This window comes from Aphelocoma coerulescens, chromosome 5 (genome assembly GCF_041296385.1).
Source record: "Aphelocoma coerulescens isolate FSJ_1873_10779 chromosome 5, UR_Acoe_1.0, whole genome shotgun sequence".
Taxonomy (NCBI): Eukaryota; Metazoa; Chordata; class Aves; order Passeriformes; family Corvidae; genus Aphelocoma; species Aphelocoma coerulescens.
This window is the reverse complement of record NC_091019.1, coordinates 3,346,978-3,371,505: the sequence shown is the minus strand read 5'-3', so window position 1 is coordinate 3,371,505 and position 24,528 is coordinate 3,346,978. Positions and strand designations below refer to the sequence as shown.

Here is a 24,528-nt window from a genome sequence, read left to right as displayed (position 1 = left end):
CTACCCTCCTCATTTCTAGAAGATGAATACAAATTCCTGAAGAACTATGCATATCTAGAATGTGGATGATCAAGCAAAGGAATCTACAACCACATTTCTCAAAATTAGCAAATGAAAGACTGAATGCTCAATATTTTTTTATTACCAATAGTGAGAGGAATTAAGTTTATATCATGCACAGAAGTCAAAGGGATATCATAATATGCACTTTTTCAGATCAAATGAAACAAGTTGAAGTTGAAGCTGCTTCAACACTGTCAGCTTTTAACAACAGCTTCTGGCAGCTTACCTTTATCCACTAATGAGAGGCCACAGAAATTTAAAATAAAACAATATTAGATGAACTGAAAATTTAGAAAGCAAAGCTAACAAAACATGATACAGCATTTCTTTCTTTCTTTCTTTTATCTTTCTTTTTTTTTTTTTTTTTTTTTTTTTGGTAGATGTGCCAAACTTTGATGATGCATAAAATGTATCAACATTCCCTTGCGTAGCAGTAAAGGCACAAGTCTCCACAAAAATCAGTCATGCGAGTCATGCACATTTTGAACTCTCCAAAGATGCAGCATTCTTAAAACCTCCTCTGCTCTAGACACTGTACACAGTGCAGCACCCTTCATCAGTTTCACATATAGACATAAAGATAGATATTTACATCTCCACTAAGCCAGCATGCTTGCCAAAAAACACTTTCTTACCAAGCTCTTCCAGCTCTGAGGTCATGGACTTAGACCGCAGGGTCAGTGCAGTGGTTGGAGCTCGCTTAGGAGGTGGTGGGGCTGTGCATGGAACAGAGAGAACACACAGGTGTCAGCCAACACACCCCCTGGAAGCCCTGTGCTCACAGCCACAGTTCTGTATCAGCTGGAAAGGATAAGCTCCATGAGACAAGGCGGAAATCAATACCTACATGCGGAGGAAAAGCCCTGAGATGCTTTTCATGGACTGAATTTCTCCACTGTTTCTGGTTCTAGCGTAGGTTGCTTGACACATCCGCAAGCTTTTATGTAACAGGAAACATAGAAACACTTAAAGCTAAATAACTGTGCACTTCTGGTTCCCAGCAGGAAAAGGGCTTTCTAGAGAAAGGACCTCACAGCAGTGCTGCCCCTTCTGAGAAATATGTGGGGCTAAAAACCTTCTGGGCACCAGCCAATCTCTGGCAGATTAATCTAAACTTTGGAGAAACTGTTCAGTCTGAGAAATCCAGGAAAGGACATTCAAATTGATCTGAATTGTTAAGGGGAGTCTAAGGGAAACAGGTGTTTCCCTCCTCAGAATAAATAAGACCTTACAATATCAAGGCACATCTAGCACAAAAACTAAGATCTGTGCTTTAGTATCCTGATAACAAATACTTCTGTTATTATAAAGACCATCTCACTCCAGCCCCTCTGCCACGGGCAGGGACACCTCCCACTATCCCAGGTTCCTCCAAGCCCCATCCAGCCTGGCCTTGGACACTTGCAGGGATCCAGGGGCAGCCCCAGCTTCTCTGGGACACCTGGGCCAGGGCCTCAGCACCCACACAGTAAAGAATTTCCCCGCAATATTTAGTCTAAACCTGCTGCCTTTCAGTTTAAAGCATTGCCCCTTGTCCTGTCACTACATTTAAGGCCAATATGACACATCCCAAAAGGCAGGGGCAAAGAGGTTTGTTTAAAATGTGTGAACAGTAATTCCATCAAGCTAAAAGTAATGCAGGACCATGCTGGGGCATGATTTAGTTTGACACAGCCTTTCCCCTCCACCCCACAAGCCGGTCTCACTTTCAATTTTTTAAATTATTATTATTTTTAATAAGCAACAGAGGTGAAAAACATTTCCAGCACAGACAGAAAGTTTTAGTTTCCTGGAGCAGGAGGGAGCCCTGGAGTGCCAGCTCCTCCCCTGCTCCTGTGTTGGAAGAGCCAGGTGTGTGAGAGATAACTGGGACTGGTGGGAGGAACAGGAGCAACGTGCTGCTGCTGTATGGAACACCAGTGAGCAGCAGCAATCTTTCCTGCTTAATGATAATTATGAGGGCCTAATGACTTCCCTGCATAGGTGGGAAAGCAAACTCAGGGGCATCTAAGGTGAAGGAGACAGTGTAAATTCCTTTTTTGGTTTCCTCTTTTTATTTTGTGAAGTTTTGGTGGTGGCTTTTTGGATGGGTGGGTGAGAAACACACTGCTGAACTACCCCCATCTCAAGTAAGTTTGCAATTAATACAAGATCATCTGTTCTTAGTGCTTTTCCTCTCTCACTGCTGCAGGAAGTTTTACTACAAGATCCTCAAACATACACACCTGAAAACCCCCAAAAGATGAACTTTCTCACCAAGCATGACAAGAGAATACTGCTTGTGTTAATTGTGTTAATGTCTAACACAACAGAATTACATCGCTCTCAGTTAAACAAGAACTGGGCATTTCAAACTTTGGAAGGCAAGTCTAATAAATCAGAATGTAGAAAGCAGCAGTTTCACGCCCATACTTTGTTTTCTGTGAAGCAAGAGCAGGAGAGTCCATTAGGAAGAGAGAAAAAGGTACCTTTCTTCCTTGCTGTGTCATCTGGATCAAGATTCCTGGTTACTGTGACAACCTTCAGCACGAGGTGATTGCCCCCCTGTCGAATCATGTTCACCACCTGCCTGTGGCCAACTTTCACTACATTCTCATTATTAACCTGCACAGAAAGGAAGGAGTCTTTTAGACCAAAACGCAGAAAATGTTTGTTCTATCATTTTTATAAACAGAAGGTGGAAAGAACGGGAGGAAACAGAATTTCTACTGTTACTGCCTTTTAATGAAAATATGTATTTAAGGAACAGTGCACAGCTGACAGGATGACCAGAAAACAAAGCTACTCCTTTGGGAAATACACATCTAAATAAATCCAACCAAATCCTGCCCTTTACGTATTTTATTTACAACAATTAGAATTTTCCTTCTCCAAGTTTCTGGAAGGATCTCCTGTCCTGGGAGCAAAGGCAACAGAGCCATAGCAGACCCAAAGAGTCTCCATGGAAAAAGAAGAGTTAAAAACATGAAACCCAAGCAGCTACTGTGGTCATGGCAATTAAACTCCAAACTGCACTGCAACACTCAGCCAAAAAAAAATAAATTTAAGAAAAAAAAAAAAAAAATATATATATATGTACTCTCTCAGTAATTCCTAGTGCTGCATCATCCTTTTTGCTGGATATGTCTTTCCATAAATTAAAAAATTAATGGACACATAAAATAATAAATTAATAGACACAGAAGAAAGCAGAGGCATAACAACTGCAAGTAAGCACAGCTAAAAGCAATTTATTTATTCATTCAATCTATAAGGAGTCACTGAAAGTTATCTGAAATCTGAATGATGACAACATGTAAGACTGAAGTGCTGCCTGTGCTATTTGAACATAAAAGATATTGAGGAATGGAGGAAGAGCTGCTGCCAGAATACATGCTGGGAAGTTGATCTCTCTCCAAAATTCCACTGACTCAGTAATATTTCACTGAGATCACTCAATGCCTTCCAAAATGAACATTCATTTTCAAAGTAAGTGTTTTTAGCCTCCTCTATTTATTCTGACAGGCTGGGCATCTCACACTCTCAAGGATTTACAGTTTAGAGCAAAATCTCTCATTAAATATTATTGCCATTTAGCAGAACAAACAGCACAAGCCGCCCCACTCCAACTTGAAATCATTTTTCCATCCATTGTCTGGAAGGAAAACCTTCCCTTTTTCCAAGCTCTAGCTGAGCCAAAATGCATTTTAATGAACCAGTGCGTTGGTAAAGCATCTTTTTGCCACAGTGCTGCAGTCAGGAGCCCAAGGGGAGAGCTGTGTGCTCTGTGTCTGAGCTCGAGGTGCTTTTGGAGAGGCTTTTTTGGTTTCATGTACTGTGACGTAGGTGGAACACATGCTGAACATCCAGACCTGTTGAGCAGGCAAAGATGAAGTTCTCTCATTCTGTAGGTGGAGGGTATAAAAGAATATCGATTTAAATAGGGCTCTTGCTGGTTTGCTTTATTTTACACCTTCTTAGCATCTGGTATTTAATTTCAAGGGATATTTATTTAGCTGGACCAATGGCATCTAAATTTAATCTGTCTAAAACACTGAAGCAAACAGCGTTATCCATTTACTTCTGAATTCCTTCCAGTATTAAAGCCTCAACCAGGTAATTCTTTTCCACAGGAAAAAAAAAGATCCTGTAATTAAGAATTATGGAATGCATCTACTCTATTTTTACTGGAATTAAATTTCAAGCTTGGAAGCCAGTAAGGATTACAATGTAATCCCTAATGCTGTCAAAAAATAGAGCCCTCCAAATAAATCAAAAGTCAATATTAATCAAACACATGTACACTTTCACTAGTGTAAAGTGATAAATGTGTAATATGATAAACAGCTTATGCAGCATCCCATCTGTTCCCTTCGTTCTGTGCAATGATATTTAACATTTAGCAAATATATACAACACATTTTTTTAAAGCTGCCTCAGAAACAGAACCTGTAAATGACTGTTTATAGCAGCTTTGTTGAAAAGGCCCAGTTACAAAAGCTGGGACCAGAAAGATTTACCCGAAAATAAAGAAAAATAAAAATATTGATAGGAGAGCTGAAGGTTGTTTAACTCAGAGTCGTACAGAAATACTGGAGAACAAAAGAATCATGAGACCAGCAGAGCAGAATCTCATCTTCACAGTCTTTAGCACCTCAGGGGGTAAAGCTGGAGCGTGATTACAAAGCAGTAACTCGGGAGCTGTCAATAGCTTATAAAGATTTCAATGACATTCTTTCTTTTACCCTCCTTCAATATTTCATCCAGAAGCCAAATGACTGCAGAAAGGGTTGTCAGGCAGTGAGACAGCAGAGTTCAAGCAGGTTTGTCTGACAGCTTTAGTTTGATATTATGCAGCAAAACTTTTCCAGGTGTGACTAAATTGAGGTGAATCTCTCTCGACTTCCACTCCAAGCTTTGGCAGGAGGGACTTTGCAAACCAGGAAAGCAGATATCTATTCCAACTGTGCCAATTCATTTCATAATCACCACAGCGTTCCTGATATTAAATGTAATCCCACTTTTCAAAACACTCAAAAACTGCTTTTTCTTTTAGTGGCTAAGTGTTTGGAAGGAAGCTCTAGAAACAAAGAGTAAAGTTGTTTTCCAGGCACAAATTTGTGTCTTTCCCTCTTCTTCAACCCAATCTTTCAGCATATTTTCTGCAAGCTTTCACTGCAAAACCTGAAGTTCTTCTTTTCCTTCTACTATTCCACAAAATATTTCTGCACTGAACTTTTTCTGCCATGTCCTTCAAAAATAAGTGAAAATAGCTGAAAGAAACAGACATGTGAGGAGGCTGGGTCTATGCTACATCAATGAAATCATCCAACAAACCAAATGCAAGGAAAACTGTCCCTTGGGACAACTCACAACTTCAACAACTCCCCTCTATCTGGTCTGGACTCTCAGGAAAAGCCTCAGAATTCTGTGTTTTTGAAAACCATCCTTTATTATCATCTGGTTACTGGCCAGTGGGATGGAAATCACTTTGAGAGAATTAATTTATGAAATAATACGATCTCATAGACTGAATGTCTTTAAAAATATTCAAAACAGGCTGGATAAAAGTGTTTTTATTTTTTTCTGAAATGCACAGTTGTGCAATGAGTTGAAAAAATAATTATAATATAATATAATATAATATAATATAATATAATATAATATAACAGTAAAATAACTAGCACATTGTAAGCTGGCAGATGCACGAGCTGGAACACATTCACCAGAGCAGCCTTCCTGTAGGAAGGTGCAAAAGGAAAAAAAACCCCACTACCAGAGAAAGAGACCTTCGCAGACTTTGTTCTATTAATTAAAAAAATAGATTAAAGCAAACAAAAAAAAAAAACCCTCAATTTTTTCAATGCATCATCCTAATCCTTCCATTACCTAAACATTCCCTCAGTGGAAAAGGCAGTCAATCATTCTGACCAGTAATTAAGTAGGCAGAACTCCATCATTATGCTTGGAATGCCCGCTGGTGGAATGGTTGGAGTTGGGAATGCACATCCTGCCAGAAGAAGCTTCTCAGAAGCTCTTCCTTATCCGCTGAACTACTTGAAAAAAACCCCAACAAACCCCCAAACCCGTTACACACACTTACAACCCCCTGCCTACACGTTTTTTGAGATTCACCCTTTTTGATAAATATTTCACACACACAGACTCCATCACAACTTGTACCAGTGAAAATAAATAGCCCACAAGTGATTTAGCAGGCTCTGAGTTTCAAGTAACCACGGAGCTGTGCACGTGGCACTGCCTGTCGCCAGCCAGGAAGGGTTTCCCATCTGGAGACTAAAATGTGAGAGGAAGAAAGACACAGTGACCCAGACAGTTTTAGGGAAGTTATCTGCACTGCCAGCAAACCCACAGGGCCAGCCCAGGGGTCACCCACTGAAAACCAGCAACGGGTTGTGGTGTCTGCGGCCATACTGGGATGGGCTGGAGCAGCATTTAGCACAAACTAGCACAAATGTCCCAGATTTGCACCTGACAAGCATACTGAGTGTCAAGAATCCCATTCTTTTATCCTCTAAATTCATTCTAAAAGCTGAATTTAGTGGGCTCATGGACAGCACAAGGGTACATAGGCAGCGAATCCGGAAAGGCTTCGGTGAAAGCAAATTTGAACAAATTCTGCTGGCACCTTACTTTGCCCTGAGCACCCCAGGAGAGGCCTGAATGCAAAAAAGGCCTGAGCCCAAAGGAGGAGGCAAGTTAAAAAGGTCCAAAGCCAGAAGATGCTTTGGTGTAATGATATTTTATGTGCTTACAAAATGCATTTCACCACAAATGATATCAAGATTCATTGTCTCAAAAAGCTGGCACATGATTTTAACCTGTGTCTTAGATTAAAATAGAAAGTAATAATATAATATAATATATAAATGAGTCCCATAATGGAAATTAATTTATGAATTTGTCTCTGCAAACTCAATTATTCCCATCACACCACAGAAGCTTAAACAGACAGAAGCAAATGGCTTCAGTCCACTGGGCTCCAACTCTTCATTTATTTCTACAGTTTCTCAAACAGGCCTTGAACAGTCTCTGGAAGATTCCTGAAGACTTTCCAACACCAATGGGAAGTTTTTTTATGTTCTGATCTCCCACACAAACATCACTGAATGCCATTGGTGTTTGCCCATATCCCATTTAATCTACTTTGGTGTAAAAGATGCTCCAGAGACTTCGTGTACTGTTGATCTAAAAGGTGCTACTAAAAACAAAAAGAAACAAACAAACAAAAAGAGCTTCACAGAAGCAGGGATACAAGGATGTGGAAATTCCAGCTGACATCTTGCATTAATAATGATTTTGCAGTAGCCCACTTGCTCATAGATTTGCCTGCCCTGGTGGCCTTACTGCATGGGACGATGTAAAGTTGAAACCAGTGAGCATGGGATTGGACTAGGTGATCAACAGAGGCAACTTCCCACCTGAATTCTGTCATTTCTGGCATTTCTCCAGAAGAAAAAATAGTATAAGGAAGTACTTGACAGCAAACAAAGTACATAAGAATTAAGGGAAAAGCATCAAAATCATTCGTAGCCTTGCTACAGTAGAAATTTCTTTGCATAAACTCAAATATTGTGGTGCACAAACAAGATATAAGATGCCTAAAGGACAACACCCTGTGGAGAGACAGTGTCCTGAGGTTTTGGATGCCACCCTGCCACCACATTTCCCCCTGCTTGCACACAGGGAATGTTGTGCCTTTTCTGCTGCAGCTCCTGTGGCAAAGGGAGATGTTACTGCCTGGCGCTTGCTCCGGGCAAGGGCAGCAGGACAGGCTGGAGCCTGGTGAAACCTGGGATCCAGCCAGGCAAAGACTTTTCCCTCAGCTGATTCAGCAGTGGCCAAACTGCTGAAAAGTGGAGTGCAGCATGGCCTCTGCCTGGAGACAGCAGAGCTGTCGAGGAAGGGCTCAGCTTCATCCCCCCGAGTCGCACCAAACCTTCAGCTGCACTCAGGAACAGCTATTTCTGAGAGAGGCACTGGAAGGCAGAGGCATCTCAGATCATAAACTCCAGACTCCTTGGTTGTCATGGCAACTGCATCACAAAATTTGTTTCTTAACATTTAGCCAAGCTCCATCTTGGAACTCCTCAGATTTCTTGTCCCTGTTATTCCTGCTAGGCCCAGAACCTCTGAGAAGAACTGGTATTTTCTCTAATTTCTGTCCTAGGTGTTACCAGTTTGTACTAATCCTTTTTTCTCCTGTGTCAAACTACCAAAAGCCTAAATAGCCTTTATTTTCCCCTTACTTTCCCAGCATGCTACAAACATATCAGGTGGGAGTAATGCCCTGCCTTGGTTAAACACACATTTCAATAATATATTATGACAAAGTCGAAAACCTGAATGGAGCATAACAGCTGTCAGTGCTTCAAAGACTTTTTTAGTTTTGTTTTTTTCTAATGTGCCTAACTTCAGCCAAACCAGCTTATAAAGATGGTCATGCATTCATCTGTGTTTCACCCAGCTTACACTGGTCCCAGGGCACTGTCTGACCTCCCTCAAGGGAAATGCACAACTTGTTTTCTTCTAATAACTACAAACTGACTGGATGAGTTTGGGATCAAAGCTGACACCCCAAAAAAGCAGCAGCAGGGTTAAAGGTTGCTGTTCATCTCTTACCCACGACATTCTTTAAAAGGCAGAACTATGTTAAATCAGCACTCTCATCTAAAATTTTGCATTTTGCTTACTTATATCTCACCTGAAAGCTGCTGCAAGTAAGTGACTCCCGTCCTCATGAGACTACACAGAAGATTCAAATATCCCTCAATTACTTGGACCCCGTCCTATTAAAAATAATGTCCTCCATTAATCAGTACCTGTTCCTATTTTGAATCCTTCGGTTTAAGTCACGTTTCATTGGAGGGGTTCAATTAACTTTATTGCAGTTGATTGAGCTGCGGTGCTCAGCAATCAATTAAGTGGCACTTAGGATGAATTTGTCCAACGTCTGCCAGGTGCAAGAGGTGGCAGCTTCTCATGTTCTAACTTCTCTCAGGAAAAAAAAAATCCAATGAACTGTGCACATCTGTTTTGCTTCTTTTTCCTTAAAATAAACTCACTGAAGATAAGCCAGTAACTAATTTTTTTTTTCCCCACGTTCCAGTGCTCAAAAAAATATGTACTAGCTTAAAATTCAGTGAAATTAAAATGAAGTTTGAAGTGCAACAGAGAGTATCTTAACATTATTCATCTTGTGAACATGCCTCTTATATTGAATTTGTTCTCATAGCCCATAAATTATGGTACAGAGACAGCACCAAAAACAGGGTACCAAAAATAGCAAACTAGAGGTCACCCATATAGTAAAGAAACCTCTCCAGCACGTCTGCCCTTCACAGATGAGAGCGTGCATGAAAATCTGAAACTGCTTAACCACTGCAACCAGAGCTGCTTCCACCTCATTCCCCCAGCACATCCATAGTCATCCTCCTCTGCTGGGGGTTGCTCTGGGGTGGAAGCAAGCTGAGGAAAGAAAAGAAATGCGACCCAAGCTGCACATTTGAGCAGTGGAGAACAAACTCTCATGCCTCCACGCTCCTCTGCTGGTCAGTCACCCACGCCCCAGCCTGCCGCTCCCTCAGCGCAGTCGCTGATGCTCCGTGAGGCCCTTCTGATAAACTGACTCCAGAGGGAAGAAAGAATCAAAAATTGGAAGGATAATTTTGCTCTGGATCACGGATTGTTGCTGTGATCTGAGTGCTGGGCCAGCTCTGGGCAGCACAGTGGATGGAGCTGGTCTGTTCTGCTGACAAGTTTTGGACGAGCCTCCTTTCGGCAGCCCTGTGCCACCATCGGCCCCTCCGGGACAGCTCCCTGCAGGGCAGCATGAAGAGCAGGACTCCCTTTGGGCAGAGTGCATTTCCAAGCCAGCCCCTGGAGCCAGCTCCAGCTTCCTCCTGTGCTGCTGTGTGGGGACAGGAATGGGGAGGAGAGGGAGCTGAGGCAGCATTCCCATTCCCGCTGTGCCCTGGGAACAGCACCCACCTGCACATGCTGCCCCCCAAAGTGATGAAGGGCTTCAGACCCCAACTAAACAATTCTCAGCCCAGCACTGGAGGAAAACAGGAGGCTCTGTTCCACCCTAAAAATATCATATTTTTTCAAATGGGGAGTTGCAGTGCTGTTATGCAAGCACTGGGAGGACAATGGATCTTTATTTGAATTCTGAATGAACCACTTGATAAGTATTTACAGGAGGTAGAAGCTCGCAGGCTGAGCCCTTCTATTTTTGAAGCTCTGCATACCTACACTAAAGGGCATTAGGCAGAGAATTCTAAAATATGTATCAAAATATAGATCTCTTCATGAGCATTAATAATACAGCCCAATATTAATTTACATTAGGTAAGCACCAGTTAGTCAGGCAACACAATTTAAAATTAAACCCTGTACATGGGATATAAACTGACTGGTTCTGTACATTTCAATGATTTTCTGTTAAAACCTTCCCAGAGATTACACAGATATATTGACAGAAAGTGTTGTCATCATGTGTTGATAATCTATATTTCCTCCTCCCACATACAGTCACTTTCCAGAAAATGCATCTGCTCTAAGAACAATATTAAAAAAAATGTATTGCTCATGCATCCCTCTTTATGCAGGAAAGCCTAATCTTAGAGCAGATGGAGAGAATTCTTTCTCAAAGCCATGATCGTTTTAACGAGGCTGCCTTAAACTTGGAATCCCTTAGAAGTTCAATTTGGAGGCCATGGCAATGAGGACTGAAGTCTGGGCCTAAGCAGTGTCTAAGCACAGACAGAATAATCAAACTCACATAAAAAATGTGTTCTGTGTTAGATCAGAATGAAGAAATACCCATCAGTCAGCTGGTGACGTGTGAGTGCCCTATTTTAATTTAGAAAATTACTGATTGCACTACCCATACTGCAGCTTTTGTGCATGCTTTATGCCAGACTTCCCAAATTGAAGATAAACCCCAAAAAGAGATGTCAGTGATGGAGTCATTGGACAGCATAGTTACAAATGTGGGAATGTTTAGTTTAAACCAACCTCAAAAGAACATCCAAATGTATATCCCTAATTGTAATGTAAAACAGACACGAGCCACAAATACCGTGTTGCACAACACTAACTCAAAAAAGCATCCAAAGACAACTTTTGCAGCTCTCTTTAAAGAAAACAAACTTGTTTATAAGAGCAATTTCATTAATTCATAATGAGGCTTTTTGTTACCACTTCAAAGAAGAGACGTTCTAATTTACTTACTCTCCACACAGGATAACCACTTTCTATCATCTCAAGCAAGAGCACGAGTGCAAAAAGCTCCTCTCTTAAGAAGGAATGATTTATTTTGGTGAGTGAACAAGCATCACAGGAGGGTAACAGCAGATCCCTCAGAGCATTTTGTCACAGCGAATAAGAATCACCAACAAACCTTTCATTAAGTTTGATTTTATTTGTAAATAGTTGGAAATAAAAATCTATTCTGGGATGATCTGGTGACTCACAGAGCACGAGGCAATTTCCTGGTCTTTGAAGAGGTTCCACCTTGGCTGTGGAGAGCGCCGGTCCCGAGGGAGCAGAAGCAGCGGAGCAAGGCTTCGCCTTCCGCACCGCTCCCAGGCCGAGGGTGCCCGCAGCAGCCAGCGATGCTGCAGCCTCTCCTTCGGAGACATTTGCTCCACAAACGTCGGGATTCGTCCAAACAAAGCTTTGGAAACACTTTTGGAGGCACTTCCTGCCTTCTAGTGGCCAGAAGGGAGCCAAACCTACCGCCTTCTTCCTTTCAGCACCCAGAGCCGGCAGCACAGGCGCCCGCCCGGCTCAGCTGGGCGAAGCTGGGGTGAATCAGTGCGGATACACACTGACATTTTAGGAACACTCTGAAGAGCTGCACAACCCTGTGCCAACGTGGCAGCTCAGCAGAAGAGCCTTGTGGAGAGAAACATGCCCCAAACCTGAGCACAGGCACCGAGGAGAGGGAGACAAACGAAGCACGAGTGACAAACAAAGCCCAAGCAACGAGGACGTAATGGGATTTTCAGTCGGAAAGCAGCAGCCTCATCTGCACCAACAGTAATTTTAGAATCGGTAGAAAAGACTTCCAAGGTCACAATTTTGCATGCTTGTTCTCCTGCCACCTAAATTTTCTGTGCAACCCGACTCCCAGAATTAACAAACAGCAAAGCCCCACTGAGTTGGATTCTATGCTAAATATTTTGAGATGTGAATTAAGTCTTAAGAGCGCAAGGAAAGATCAGAAGAAGAACAGAAAGAGATGGTGCTGCCCTACACTGAAGGGCAGAAAGGCTGTGTGCTTCTAAAATTAAGGAAGGGAAACTTAGATTTAAAAACCGAATATTATGCAAATCCCTTATAATTCAAATTAAATTTGTAACGGGGTGTTGTAGAATGGAGTTTAAATGTCAACCAAGCTCTTAGGCAAAGGTTCAAAACTTGGAGGCACTGCGGAAAGAGCTGATACTTCCCATAAAGTTGGAATTGCCAAAAGCTGTGTCAGGGTGACTCAGATACTGCCCTTGATGGATGGGTTCAGGGAGAGTCAGGAGCTCAGATTCCTGAGGTACCCTCCCCCTGCACAGGACATAAAACCACCTAAGGTGTTGGAATGACTCCTGTGAGCACCTGATGTGCCAAAGCTTCACCCTAAATCCCCATCCCAGGAAGGGCCAGGGACAGCAGTGCAGATGGAAATCACCCACCAGCACCTCCAAGGGCACTCCCACCACAGGATTTGGGAACCAGCATGGGCTGGGGACCGTTTCCAGGGACTGGATGGACGCAGCTGCCTTGCTTTGGAGCCTGACTCCATCTGTGTGACAGCACGATGCTCCCTGCCAGCAGCCAGAGAACGTGGAACACTTGAATTTCCCAGCCTGTGTGAATTGTACATGCTGCAGATAAACCTGGGAAAAAGAACTTTGCATTTTGCCAAACACGGACCAGGTAACCCTGCTGGAGGTTACCAACTTCATTTCATAGCTAGCAGGAGCAATTGCTTTAGTGCCACGTTGCTCACACAGCTTTCCCATCTCACATGGAGACAGAACTGTGAGAAGAAGGCACACTCACAGCCCTAATGTACAAATTTTAGATGACTTTAAGGTAGTAATTGATTCTCCTCGAGTGCCATCCTCTTTTTTATTCCAGCCTCTGAGCTCTTTGCCTAATTGCCCAAATTGCAGTAGCATCACATCTGATTTCTCTCCAAATACCTTGACCTAAATCAGCTTTGCCCCAGTTACTGGCATTGACGAGTCTGGCAATGGTAGAGGGACAATTTCAGTGCATCCTAATAGGCTTTTTATTGATTTCCAGGTGGGGCTTTTTTAGACTACAAGGAAGACAGCCATGAAAGACATGATTTAGATTCTGAAGTCTGACTAAGGTGACATAAAAGCTTCAGCTTCAGGAAATGTTGTAAAAAAGCAACCTTAGCGTATGCTACTCACTCCTACTACTGTGTCCCCCAAATCCTGCACAGGCAGCACTGCTGGAATTGCACAAATCCAAGGCAGAATATCTTCTGCCACGGGGTTTGATTAGTGCACGACTGTCAGCCTTCAGAGCATCTTCCTGCAGAATGCAGGGAATGCCTGATCCACGACCAAAGCTCCCGGGAGTCTCTGAAATTAAAACTATATTTAGCCACCCTAAATATATGCTGTCTGAAATAGTTAAGTGAGCCATTGTTGCTAATATACGGTTCCTTTCACACACATATTTAATACATGCTTATCAGCCTGAGCACATTCCTTACTGAGGGAGCACCGTTTTGTCCAGAGGAATTGAGGAAGATGTAGGTGTGTGCATTTGACAGCGGCTAGAGGCACTAGAAATAACTCTGCTAAAAGGCATGGGAACAGCAAAAAGCTGGGGGCTTCAGAGGCAGGACTTTGAAAGCAAAGAAATAAATCAATCAGGCAGACAAAAAGATGCCGTTAATTAGTCCTTCTAATTCCTAAGGGGGGAAGAGCAGCTCTAATCTGATAGAGCCTTTACTGACTCCGTCAAATGGCCAGTGTTGGTACAACAGGCAAGGGCTACTTAAAAATAACACAAAAGGACAAAGGACTGGGAAAACCATCCTGTTAAGCACAAATTGACTCCAATTCAAATGTTTCCTCAGCAGAAAGCTTCAAAGCCATTTTGCTTATGTTTACATGGCAGTTCTTTCTCGGCGTTCTTGCTCAGAAGGAAAGAGCTGGAAGTTTTGTGCTCCAGGAGAGACTGAATCTCATTGTTTAATTCAGGAATTGGCTGCATCCAAAGCTGGAAAAACGAATTTGTAAAATTCACTGGGGTTTGTATGTCGAAGTCAGGGCAAATAATTTGCGTTTCCTGATTTTCTGTGCTATTCCTGTGGGCCTGGTGGCTGTTTGGGAATTCCTGATCTCTGTGGGTACTGTGGACATTCCTGTCCAGCTTTATTTTCAAAGAGAAAAGAAGGGAGTGTCTCACAGAGTAGTACTCAGAAACTGAGGATATGCAGGAAAGTAGCAGCAACTCTCTGGAAAGTTTTCCTGCATGTACAGCATAGGCAGAACTTCCATGTGTAGGAAGTTGTGCGGATGCACAAACTCTAAAAACAGACATTTTGTCACTTTGGTTAGAGATCAAAGACCTAGAAAACAGGATGCAGCCTCCTCAAAGCATCAGATTCTCAAGTTGCCATCTAATATATTTCCATCATTGCTCAAAAACAAGTGATTTCATTATAAAATCCCAGCATCATACAATGGTTTGGCTTGCAACAGACCTTTAGAGTCTAAGTCGCCCTGCCATGGGCATGGACATCCTTCAGTATGTTGGGCTCCTTCCCATGAAGCCAAATCTTAGGATAGAGGCAAATAAATGTCCCTGCTGCACATAAAATAAAGCAAATTTATTGTAACTTCAGAAACCAAGCCAAGATTGCATCTTAGAACTGTATCATTACCTATCTGCACCAGGATTCAACTGCTAATAGCTCCAAATGAGGCAGAATCTTGGGGTTAGTTGCCTGGCAATTGAAACTTCTCTTTCAGAACCCAAAGGAGGCCTAACAGTACCTTTTGTGATTATAGCCTGAAGTTTTCCTTCAGGACAGCACAGTTGTGATGTTCTTAGCTACAAATCAATCACCCAAACCTTTACTTTACTTTGGTAACACGACTCCTGCTATGCATGGGAAATATCTTCCTGTCTGCCTGAATTCTGAGCTCTAAGAGTATTTCATCGGAGCCTTAATTTGGTGCCACTGAAGTCTATTCTCACTGAGGGTGGCTCAGCTTTTCTGCACTGAGACACTTTACAAATTCTAGATCACCCTTAGCAGGTAGGAATATTACAAATACAAAATCTTTCCCACCAACTTCAGTAAGATCAACTAAATAATCAGGGAAACGGGGATGGAACAAGAATTAGGATCAAATTCGTCCTTTAACCACAGAAGAAGTTTCTCATAGTGCTGAGGAGTTAAGCCACTAACAAAGCATAACTCAGAAACAGGACAGAGCCTGGTTTGTTCAGCCAGGGAGGCACATTCCCAAACAAGAGAGTGAAATGGGTAATTTTTAAAAGGCAAGAATGGAAAGGAAGGATGGGTTGCAGGTTGTGATAAGAAATCAAGGTTAGTTTCCTCCACCTGGAAAAGATGAAGTGATCTTTCACTTTTCAAACCAGCGTGGTCCAAGTCATATATTCTATGCTTTTACTTCTTGCTTTGCCTTCTAAGCAGGAAATGCAGTACAACTTTAATTTTTTTTAAAGTACTGAGTACTGAACTCATTACAGCTCCAACCAAAACATTGGAAAAGTCCAGTTAAATACTTCCATTGGGAGGTCCTAATTACCACAGGGACTTGAGGGCTTATCAGTGACCTTCTTTGCTCCTGTTTTTGCTTTCCCTGGAAAAGTGACATTCATTTTGGCTCAGAGCATGTGCTGCTTTTAGGTTTTCCTCTCCATGCCTTTGAAAATGAGGACCACCTCTTTACAAAGCTCATCGGCAGCCTCTCACTCCCTGCTACTGCAGCATCCCCACCTTGGGTTAATGAAGATGCCCTCACTTAACTATGCATAACTGGATTTATTTCTCCCTTTCTTTTTTTTTTTTTTTTGGCCTCACCCCAGGGTTATCACATAATTTATCAAGGAGAGATGAAGAATTCTGTTTGACAGAGCTGCAGCCCATCTGGAAGGTTGCAGGAGATGTAATGTGGCCGAAAGCAATGACTTCATCCCGCGCCGTGACAGCCAGCAAGAAGCAGCAAACAACAAAAAAACCCTCACTGTGAATTCCATAGGTACAGAATTTCCACGGCAAAAGCTGGATTACTTAAAAGCTTCCTAGGTGATAGAAAGAATAAACCCTGGTTCCTTGTTTCCTTCCCTTTGTCATGCAGCAAGACACAGATTCAAAAGACAGACAGACACAGGGAAGTCAGGCACTTTGAGGGTTTGCCAGTATTTTGATTAGTGACCAAAGTCAGTGAACTGCACTTTGTCTTGTCTTTTATGTAAGAATAAGGATGAGTCATGCAAGACTAAAATAAGCACCTTCTTAGAGGCAGCCTTGCTAATAATAGCTGCTACATCTTTAGTCTTCCCCACTTGAAACTACTCTATTACTGAAGCAGTAGTATGGGCCAGAGCACGCTCAGGGATGGATTCTCCCTCTGCTGCTTGCACCTTCCTGATTTGATGGTATCAAAAGAGATCATTCCCAGCAGACGCTTGCTCGCGGTTTGCGTGGCACGGTTTGGCAGCAGGGAGGGCTGTGGGGGTGGCTGCTGTGGGAAGCTGCTGGAAGGTTCTGCCGTGTCTGATGGAGCCAGTGCCAGGAGGAACTCCATGCTGGCCATGGCCAAGCCCATCAGCAACAGTGGGAGCATCTCGAGTGAGAAAATGAGAGAGGAACAGCTCTGCAGGCCCCCGGGTCAGGGAAGGAGGTGCTCCAGACACCAGAGGCACCTGTGCCCCTGCAGCCCATGGAGGTCCACAGGGAAGCAATGGTCCTCCTGCAGCCCATGGAGGAGCCCACGCTGCAGCAGGGGGATGCCCAGGGAGGCTGTGACCCCACAGGGAGCCTGTGCTGGAGCAGGGTCCTGTGATCCCACAGGAGACCCATGCTGGAGCAGCCTGTTCCTGAAGGACTGACCCCATGGAAGGGACCCATGCCAGGGCAGTTTGGGAAGAACTGCAGCCCATGGGAAGGACTGAGGCTGGAGAAGTTCATGGAGGACTCTTTCCCCCTCTCTGGAGCAGGGGAAGTGTGTGAGGAGTCCAGCCACCGAAGAGGAAGGAGCACCAATGACCACATGTGAGGGACTGACCACAGCCCCCAGTCCCCATCATAGTGAGCCACTGGGGGGGGAAATCAGGAGGGAAGCTGAGCCTGGCGAGAAGGGAGGGGAAGGTGTTTTAAGATCTGTTTTATATTTCTCATTACCCTGGCTTGAGCTGTTATGAATTAATTTGATTTTTCTCCAAATCACGGCTGTTTTGCAGTGACAGTAGCTGGTGAGTGATCTCTCCCTGTCTTTATCTCAGTCTAGGAGCCTTTTGGGGTATTTTCTCTCCCTGAAACACTGCTGCACCCATGAACCCTGCATGGCAGTGATACCAAAGGGAAGCTCGACTTCTGACTAGAAAACAGGAATACTTCCTATTCCTAAAACATAAATCGTGTCTGAGAACTATTCTGTACAAAGAGAAAAATATTTTCAACATATGCATCCCATAATAAATACATGAATTATATTTTGACACTTTGAGGAAACTATTAAACCGTGACATGTCCTTCAGGTGTCATTAGGTGGGAAGGAGTGTAACCACCTCCAGTATTTTTATGCAGAAAATTCAAATATTAGGTATTTGTCAGGTGCAGAACGCCACCCAGGGAACACCAGCAAAGGAAAAAACCCTTCCACAGCACAGCAAAGCTCAGTAAAGCCAAGGGAAGGAAAACTTCCCTGAGTTACAACTGGACCATGAGGAACTCTTCCCACTTATCCCAACAGACAGGCTCCTCCTGCTTGAATGTGCCTCAGACAACCGTCCTGGATTTATGTTTCCCTGGAATTAAAGAGTTTTCAGGTGCTGTCAAGCCCTCCAACCTCTCCATAACAACAATCACCTCTTGTTCCTTCATCTGAGCAGTTAAAACAGCAGCTAAACAATGAGCCTGACATATTGGTGGTTATCCTTCAAGACACTATGGACAAGAATCAACCACTTTTTCTGGGTTGGATCAGCTCTCTGTACAGGCAAGATATATCCAAGCTAGAACCCACCTCTGCAGCAGAGCTGTTTTATTTCAACATGGTCAGAATGATAATTTTTTTAAACACATTTTATAATTGTTCAAGGGGTAGAGAAATTTTTAGAAAAACAAGAGGATGCCCTGCAGGTTCAACACAACGGATCTTTCATTGACAAACCTCAAACTGTCAGGTCGCTGAATATTGTCCTTCAAAACTGACAACCAACACTGGCTCCTATTAGAAAAACACTGTTAGTGGCTTCTCCAAGACTTAAAAGCCCCAGTTAGCTTCTCATTTCCTCTGTGAAGTTCTTTTAATTATGTAGCCAGACTTGGAAAGGCCTAACAACAACAGATTCTTCCGTGGCTCTGACAGTCCTCTCGCATTAGGAACATATGTCCTTCGTGTTTTATCAGACACCAAAGAAACTTAATCTTGTTTCTTGGGCACTTCTGAATTATTTCTGGCAAAGAGAGGCATTGAGATTACAAACTGAGTAGTCCTGGCAGCAGGAGCAGTTTCTTTGTAGCCTTTAAACCATGCTCACCCTCCCTCCATATACAGAAAGTATTCCGAGTTTTCATATACTTATGTAAAAGTTTATTCTCCTGAGTTAATGAACTAAGTCAGTGCAGTAAATGAATAGGTTACTAGAAACTTTTCCACAATACAATCCTGGATCAAATGGCAATGTTCCAGCAGATCACTACCAGGTCTGCTGTCAGGGAGGGCTGCAGGTCTGCTGGCAGGAAGGCACCTGCATGGCAGAAAGGAGTGGGGATTGTCTTCCTGGCCCTGCCTTCCCAAATGTCTCTCCCAGCACACCATATGTTTCACACACAATATTCCAGATGGATGCTTAAAGGGTTCATTAATTCCTCAAACCCAGATTTCTGAGGGCCTGGACAGCTCAGACCTTTGTAAAATAGAGAGGGAGATATAAGAGGCAAAACCAAAACTGGGGGAAAGGGAGTTAATTTAAGGTGTGTGCAGGGATGGTGGTGAGCGTTTGGAGTCAGCAGCAGCTCTGAATTCCTTCCTTGGGATCCAGCGCTCCAGGACTGTCTCATTCCATTGAAACAATTATCTGCACACAAAACACATTTCAAACACAGCTTCACTTTTGTGACACCAGGCACAACTTTGGAGGCTTGGTTTTGCTCAGAGCTGCAGACTGCATTAGTCATAACATGAGCTCCAGTGGTCCTTAACCTTTAAAGGAGCAAACACATGGCTCACTAACATTTTTGGAGGGAAAAATTTCATAACACTCCATGAGCCACAACAATCCATCAGGGCCTCTCCAGCTTCCTTTCTTTGCTTTATTCTACTGGGGTAGCACTGTCTGCTTTGCCATCCTGGGCACTTTTCTGCTGCCACAACACAAGGTTGTGAATATTCACAAGTGTGAATATTCATTCACTCTCTCCCTTGCGTGTGGGGTCAGATTAACGCTGCACAGAACATCTAAGGAGAGATGAATGGGATCCTGGAAACACTTCCTCCAGGAAGTGTGCTCAAATCCTGCTGCATTTGAAGGTGGAGCTTGAGAAGATCACAAGGCAAGCTGTCCACCAGAGGAGACAAGCAAGAGCTGAAAAGTCCAGGAGGAATAAGCCATCAGGCCAAGATGTACAAGGCTGACGTACAGCCCCACACGGAGCACAGAAGGAGCTCTAGTCTTCCTCATGCAAACGAATTGAAAGCTGCACTTCAGGAAAAAAACCACAAATTTGTTGGAATATAAGTAAAAATTTCATTGGTAGATGGCAGAAAAGGAGAGCAAAATTTGTAATGCAGATTTCTGCCTCCTTCTATTGTCATCTAAAATTTCACTGGTGCTATTTGACCTCTTTTCCAGCTCTTCTCTGGAAGAACAGATGGAAGTCAAGTGAAAAACAGGGAAAGGAGCAGCAAAGTCTTATACCCCTCTGAGAACAACAAACAAGTGGTAGAAACTGAAATATTTTCTTTCCTTAGCAATGATTTTTGGTAGATCTTTCCTGACATACCCTTTTCTCCACAGTCCCAGCAACTGATAAACCAAAGAAGACAGCTTCCATTAAAACATTTCCTCAATTTCCTTAATATTTTTTTGCCTTATCACTGACCCAGTGATAAAAGGCTCTGACATTTTACATTGGCCTTTGAGGAAGGCACAGATGATCTATAATCCATTTTTAACATCTAGCTCTGCAGCAGCTGGACAATTATTATCCATATTAGAAGCCTGTGGAGCCAAAGAGTGAACAGAATCGATATAATTCATGAAAAATTAATAAAAATACCTATCCTCTGCAGTATTTATTTGGAATTTTGTAAAGTCTGTGGCTCTGAAAGATGAAAAACATGTGAGAGATCATCCATTCCAGAAGACCATCTCAAGATGCCAGGACAAGGGGGAATGGTTTCAAGCTGACATTGGGTGGGTTTAGATGGGATATTGGGAAGAAATCCTTCCTTGGTAGGGTGGGCAGGCCCTGGCACCGGGTGCCCAGAGAAGCTGTGGCTGCCCCTGGATCCCTGGCAGTGCCCAAGGCCAGGCTGGACCTCCCCGATGTGAGCCCACTGTGGATCCAGAAGGATTTATCAGCCTTTTCCTGCTTGTCCTGCTTATCCTGCATCACATCTGATCAAAACCTTCAGCTATTTCTGGCCTCATTTTAATTGGTGATCCTGTCTGCCCTAATAATGTGAATGATGGGGCTCCTTTCATCTGAAGCAGCAAGATAACTTCATGAATAACTCGGCCATAACGTCAGCCCTATATTTCCTCTGCCTATGTCATTTTTAGACCCTTGTGACCTAACTTTTCTTCCAAATCTGGCCTCCTCTTCTGAAAAATAAAACCCTAGGAATTTTCTGCAAAATGTTGAAAATTCTTTAAAGTTATTTCTTTTTCAGTTCCCCAGACTTTGAAGCGGAAGAGGCTAGAGGGGATATCAAAATTATTATTGATGCTGAATTTCAAGAATCTGTTTATTTTTTGAAAATCCAGCCCTTAAGATACACAGGTAAGAGATAAGATATATATACAGGTATACTTCATCTGTAAACTGTGAGCATGAAACCTAAGTTATTTCCCAGTACACAGAAGGGATCAGGAGGGGGAAAGTACAGCAACCTCCACGTACAGGAGCAATGAAAACTTCTGAGGGACAAAGTACATTAAAAAATTGAAGTCTGTTAATCCAGTTAGTGTCTGTGCAGGAATACAAAAAACTGGATAGAAATATAGATTTTCTAGAAGTGTCAGAGATCTGATTTTGACTATCACATTAGGAGGAGCTATGAATAAGAAACACTGTCCAAGTGTGTCAAAGCAAGTCTGCAGGTCATAAAATCACATGTAGTTATTCATACCCCATTTCTTGGACACCAGTACAGACCAGTCATTGTTTCCCACCACAGCAAGTTTGCTCTGCTAAAGCACACTTTAATAAGAAATTAATAACAACAGGTCCAGCAAAGCACGTCACATGCACTTGGCTACAGCCACTTCCACCGCAGGAAAGTGAAGGTGTCACTTACAACAGATTAAAAGGAGACTGAAGTCCCTGTGGTACTGACTTAGGAAATAACTGAAATAATTTCCAGCTTTATTTCATCTTCTTCCAGAATATGACTTAATCCTCTTTGCAGATAATTCTCCATTTACCAAGCAGGAAACTTTTGAGACCAGGATTATGCAAAATGTGCCTCAGCCCACAACAACTTTGGTCTTCCAAAAGAGCGAGTCCAGACTTTCATGGAAATCCAGAAAATGTCCAGCTGAGGACTTTTTTGATGGGAAGAACCCTGACCTGTCTAAATGGCCAGTTACAGGCATGTGCATTTGCCTGTAACTGTTTTCAAATATCTGACACCTAATTCAGTTCAGTATTCAAACCAGGCAGTTGATTACTGGTTTTATGTACATCATGAAAGGAGCAAGGTCAGAAAAAACATCAGGAGAATATTTTTGGAGACAAATTCATGCAGAGAATCAAGTCAGAGAACGAATTTATTCCACAGTTCCTTGCAGTATACTAAGTAAATAATTTATTAGCTTATTTGAAATTATTAACACCTTGAAAATAAAAATGATAATGAAATGATAATCAAAAGGGTTTTGTTGGGTTTTTTTCAGATAATGAATTCTTAAAAATAAAAGCAACAACATAATCCAGTCTAGCCAGATTTACTCAGCCTGAAGTGACACAGTAATGCTGCATTTACTAAACTCTGCTAGGGAAGGAATAAAAAATTGGAACTATCCCATGTTGATAAATAAAGTCAGAGATATTCTGCTGAATAAATTGACAGAAATGCAAATAACAGCAGGATTTGCATGAAGGGAGCCCTCCTGTGCAAGCACCAAAATGGGAATTTTGAGCTTACTGAATACACAATAATTTCAGCAAATAGACCCGAATTACAAATATTTTTTAAGTATGAAAACTCACATAGCTATTGGTATGTTAGGTGGTCATTAGAAGCTGATCATTCTCTTGTGAGCTGAAGTTTGTTAGTCCCCTTTCTTTAACTAATCTAAAATTCATGAATGATGTTAGGAGTCAATAAGAGTTAAAAATAATCAGCAAAATCTTCATCAGGCAATGACTTATTTATCTTCATGCTGATGCAGGTGTGTGGAAAAACATTGAAAAAAGCAGCACTTTGGTGGGTCAGTGGCCAAACCAGTATGGCCACTTTGTGGCCACTCAAATAGCCCTGGGGTCACTCTCAGTGTGGAATTTTGCACAGTGATTGTGCTTCAGCAGAGCAAAGAATCCAGCTGGTGCATTTTGATTAAGCCTTTTAACTCTGAGACAGAGAACAAGCTTGGTGTGCTCAACACTTCGTTGATATCTGTGTACCTGAAAAACCCCAAACTTCACTAATTTTTATATGATCTATCTAATTTTTATGAATCTATGGAATCCATATGTCTACATCACAGAATCATGGAATGGCTTGGGTTGGAAGGGACCTTAAAGCTCAACTAGTTCCCACCTATATTTATAACATATATTAGCATTCCAAGAGGATGGTGGCAATATTCATTAATTATTCCTTTCTCTGTTACCAGCCAGGAAGAAGTTAAAACTAGTACTGAAAACAAATGCTAACTGCATGGCTGAAGCTTTAAGCAACCAGTTATTAGCTACTGCTATCAGCAAAATAATCCCCTGCAGAATCCTGTTAATTAGAGCAAACAGACCAAGCAGCAAAACCACGGAAAAATGGAAATGCTCATCTTTGTTACCACATGCCGCAGCTTCCTTCGGTAGTGGTCAGAATCTGGGTCAGACACTGAAACTCCTCACCTGCAATTTAGCATTTTCCAGGGAGAGCTGGAAAATCCAGCAGCTGATTCCCCAAACCACAATGTCTCCCCATTATCTCCTGGGAAACCACGACCCGTGAGCACAAGGATAAACACGTCCAAGCTTCCTTTCAAAGGCATCAATAGTTAATGGCATAAACCTCTGTCACCCCGTGTGTGGGCTCGAAATTACCCCTCACATAAGCCAGAATGTTTCTTTGATAGCACAGACTTTAAAAACCTGCCATTATCCAAGAGGTGTTACAAAAAGTCTCGGAGAATCGTGGAATCATTTGGGTTGGAAAAGAGCCCAAGATCATGGAGTCCAAACGTTGGCCCAGCACAAATATTCTCTCTGTTCTCTTCAAAATGTGGAGTTCAGCCATTTAGGTGTGTTGGCTTGTCCAGAAGAACCTCCCCAGGCCATTTTTCAATGCACTGGTGAGGAAAAAAATCAATTTTCCACCCAAAAACTACTTCTGAACTAAGGCAAGTCCGAGGAAGGAGCCCCACCTGACAGAGTCAATACACAAATGCTGAAAGCAGCAGGTCTGAGAGAGAAAACAGAGGTCACTGGGCACAAGGGAAAGGGCAGCATAAGAGACACAATGCAAAAATACAGATGGTCACGAGTGAAAAATTCTCCAAGAGCGGATAAAAGCTGAAGGTTGCTTAGAGAACAAAGCAGAAATGCAGAGACAGAGGCAGGAAACCTCTACAGTGACCCAAGGAATTCAGCTGTGTTCAGCAGGCCCTGAACAGCAGAGCTGTGCTGTGCTGCTGCCCAAGGGCCAGCAGGGATTTGGCCACAGGGATTCATCACAGAGATGGAAGACAAAGAGACAGATAACCTCTGAAAATAATGGAAAGCAAGAACTGTTCATTCTGGATACGAGTCAAGGGCTAGAAAATATGAAAGTC

At 42.7% G+C, this 24,528-nt stretch overlaps 1 protein-coding gene across 1 annotated transcript in view; it reads right to left on the bottom strand.

Moving 5' to 3' along the window:
- The window catches only part of SHANK2 (SH3 and multiple ankyrin repeat domains 2), a 266,104-nt gene that overhangs the window by 34,256 nt on the left and 207,320 nt on the right, over nucleotides 1–24,528 (bottom strand). Inside the window, exons 18-19 of the mRNA XM_069016388.1 lie at nucleotides 2,532–2,667; nucleotides 699–779 (exon numbers count right to left, since the gene is read on the bottom strand). Coding sequence (XP_068872489.1) covers nucleotides 699–779; nucleotides 2,532–2,667 — 217 coding nt within the window. The remainder of the gene's footprint in view (nucleotides 1–698; nucleotides 780–2,531; nucleotides 2,668–24,528) is intronic.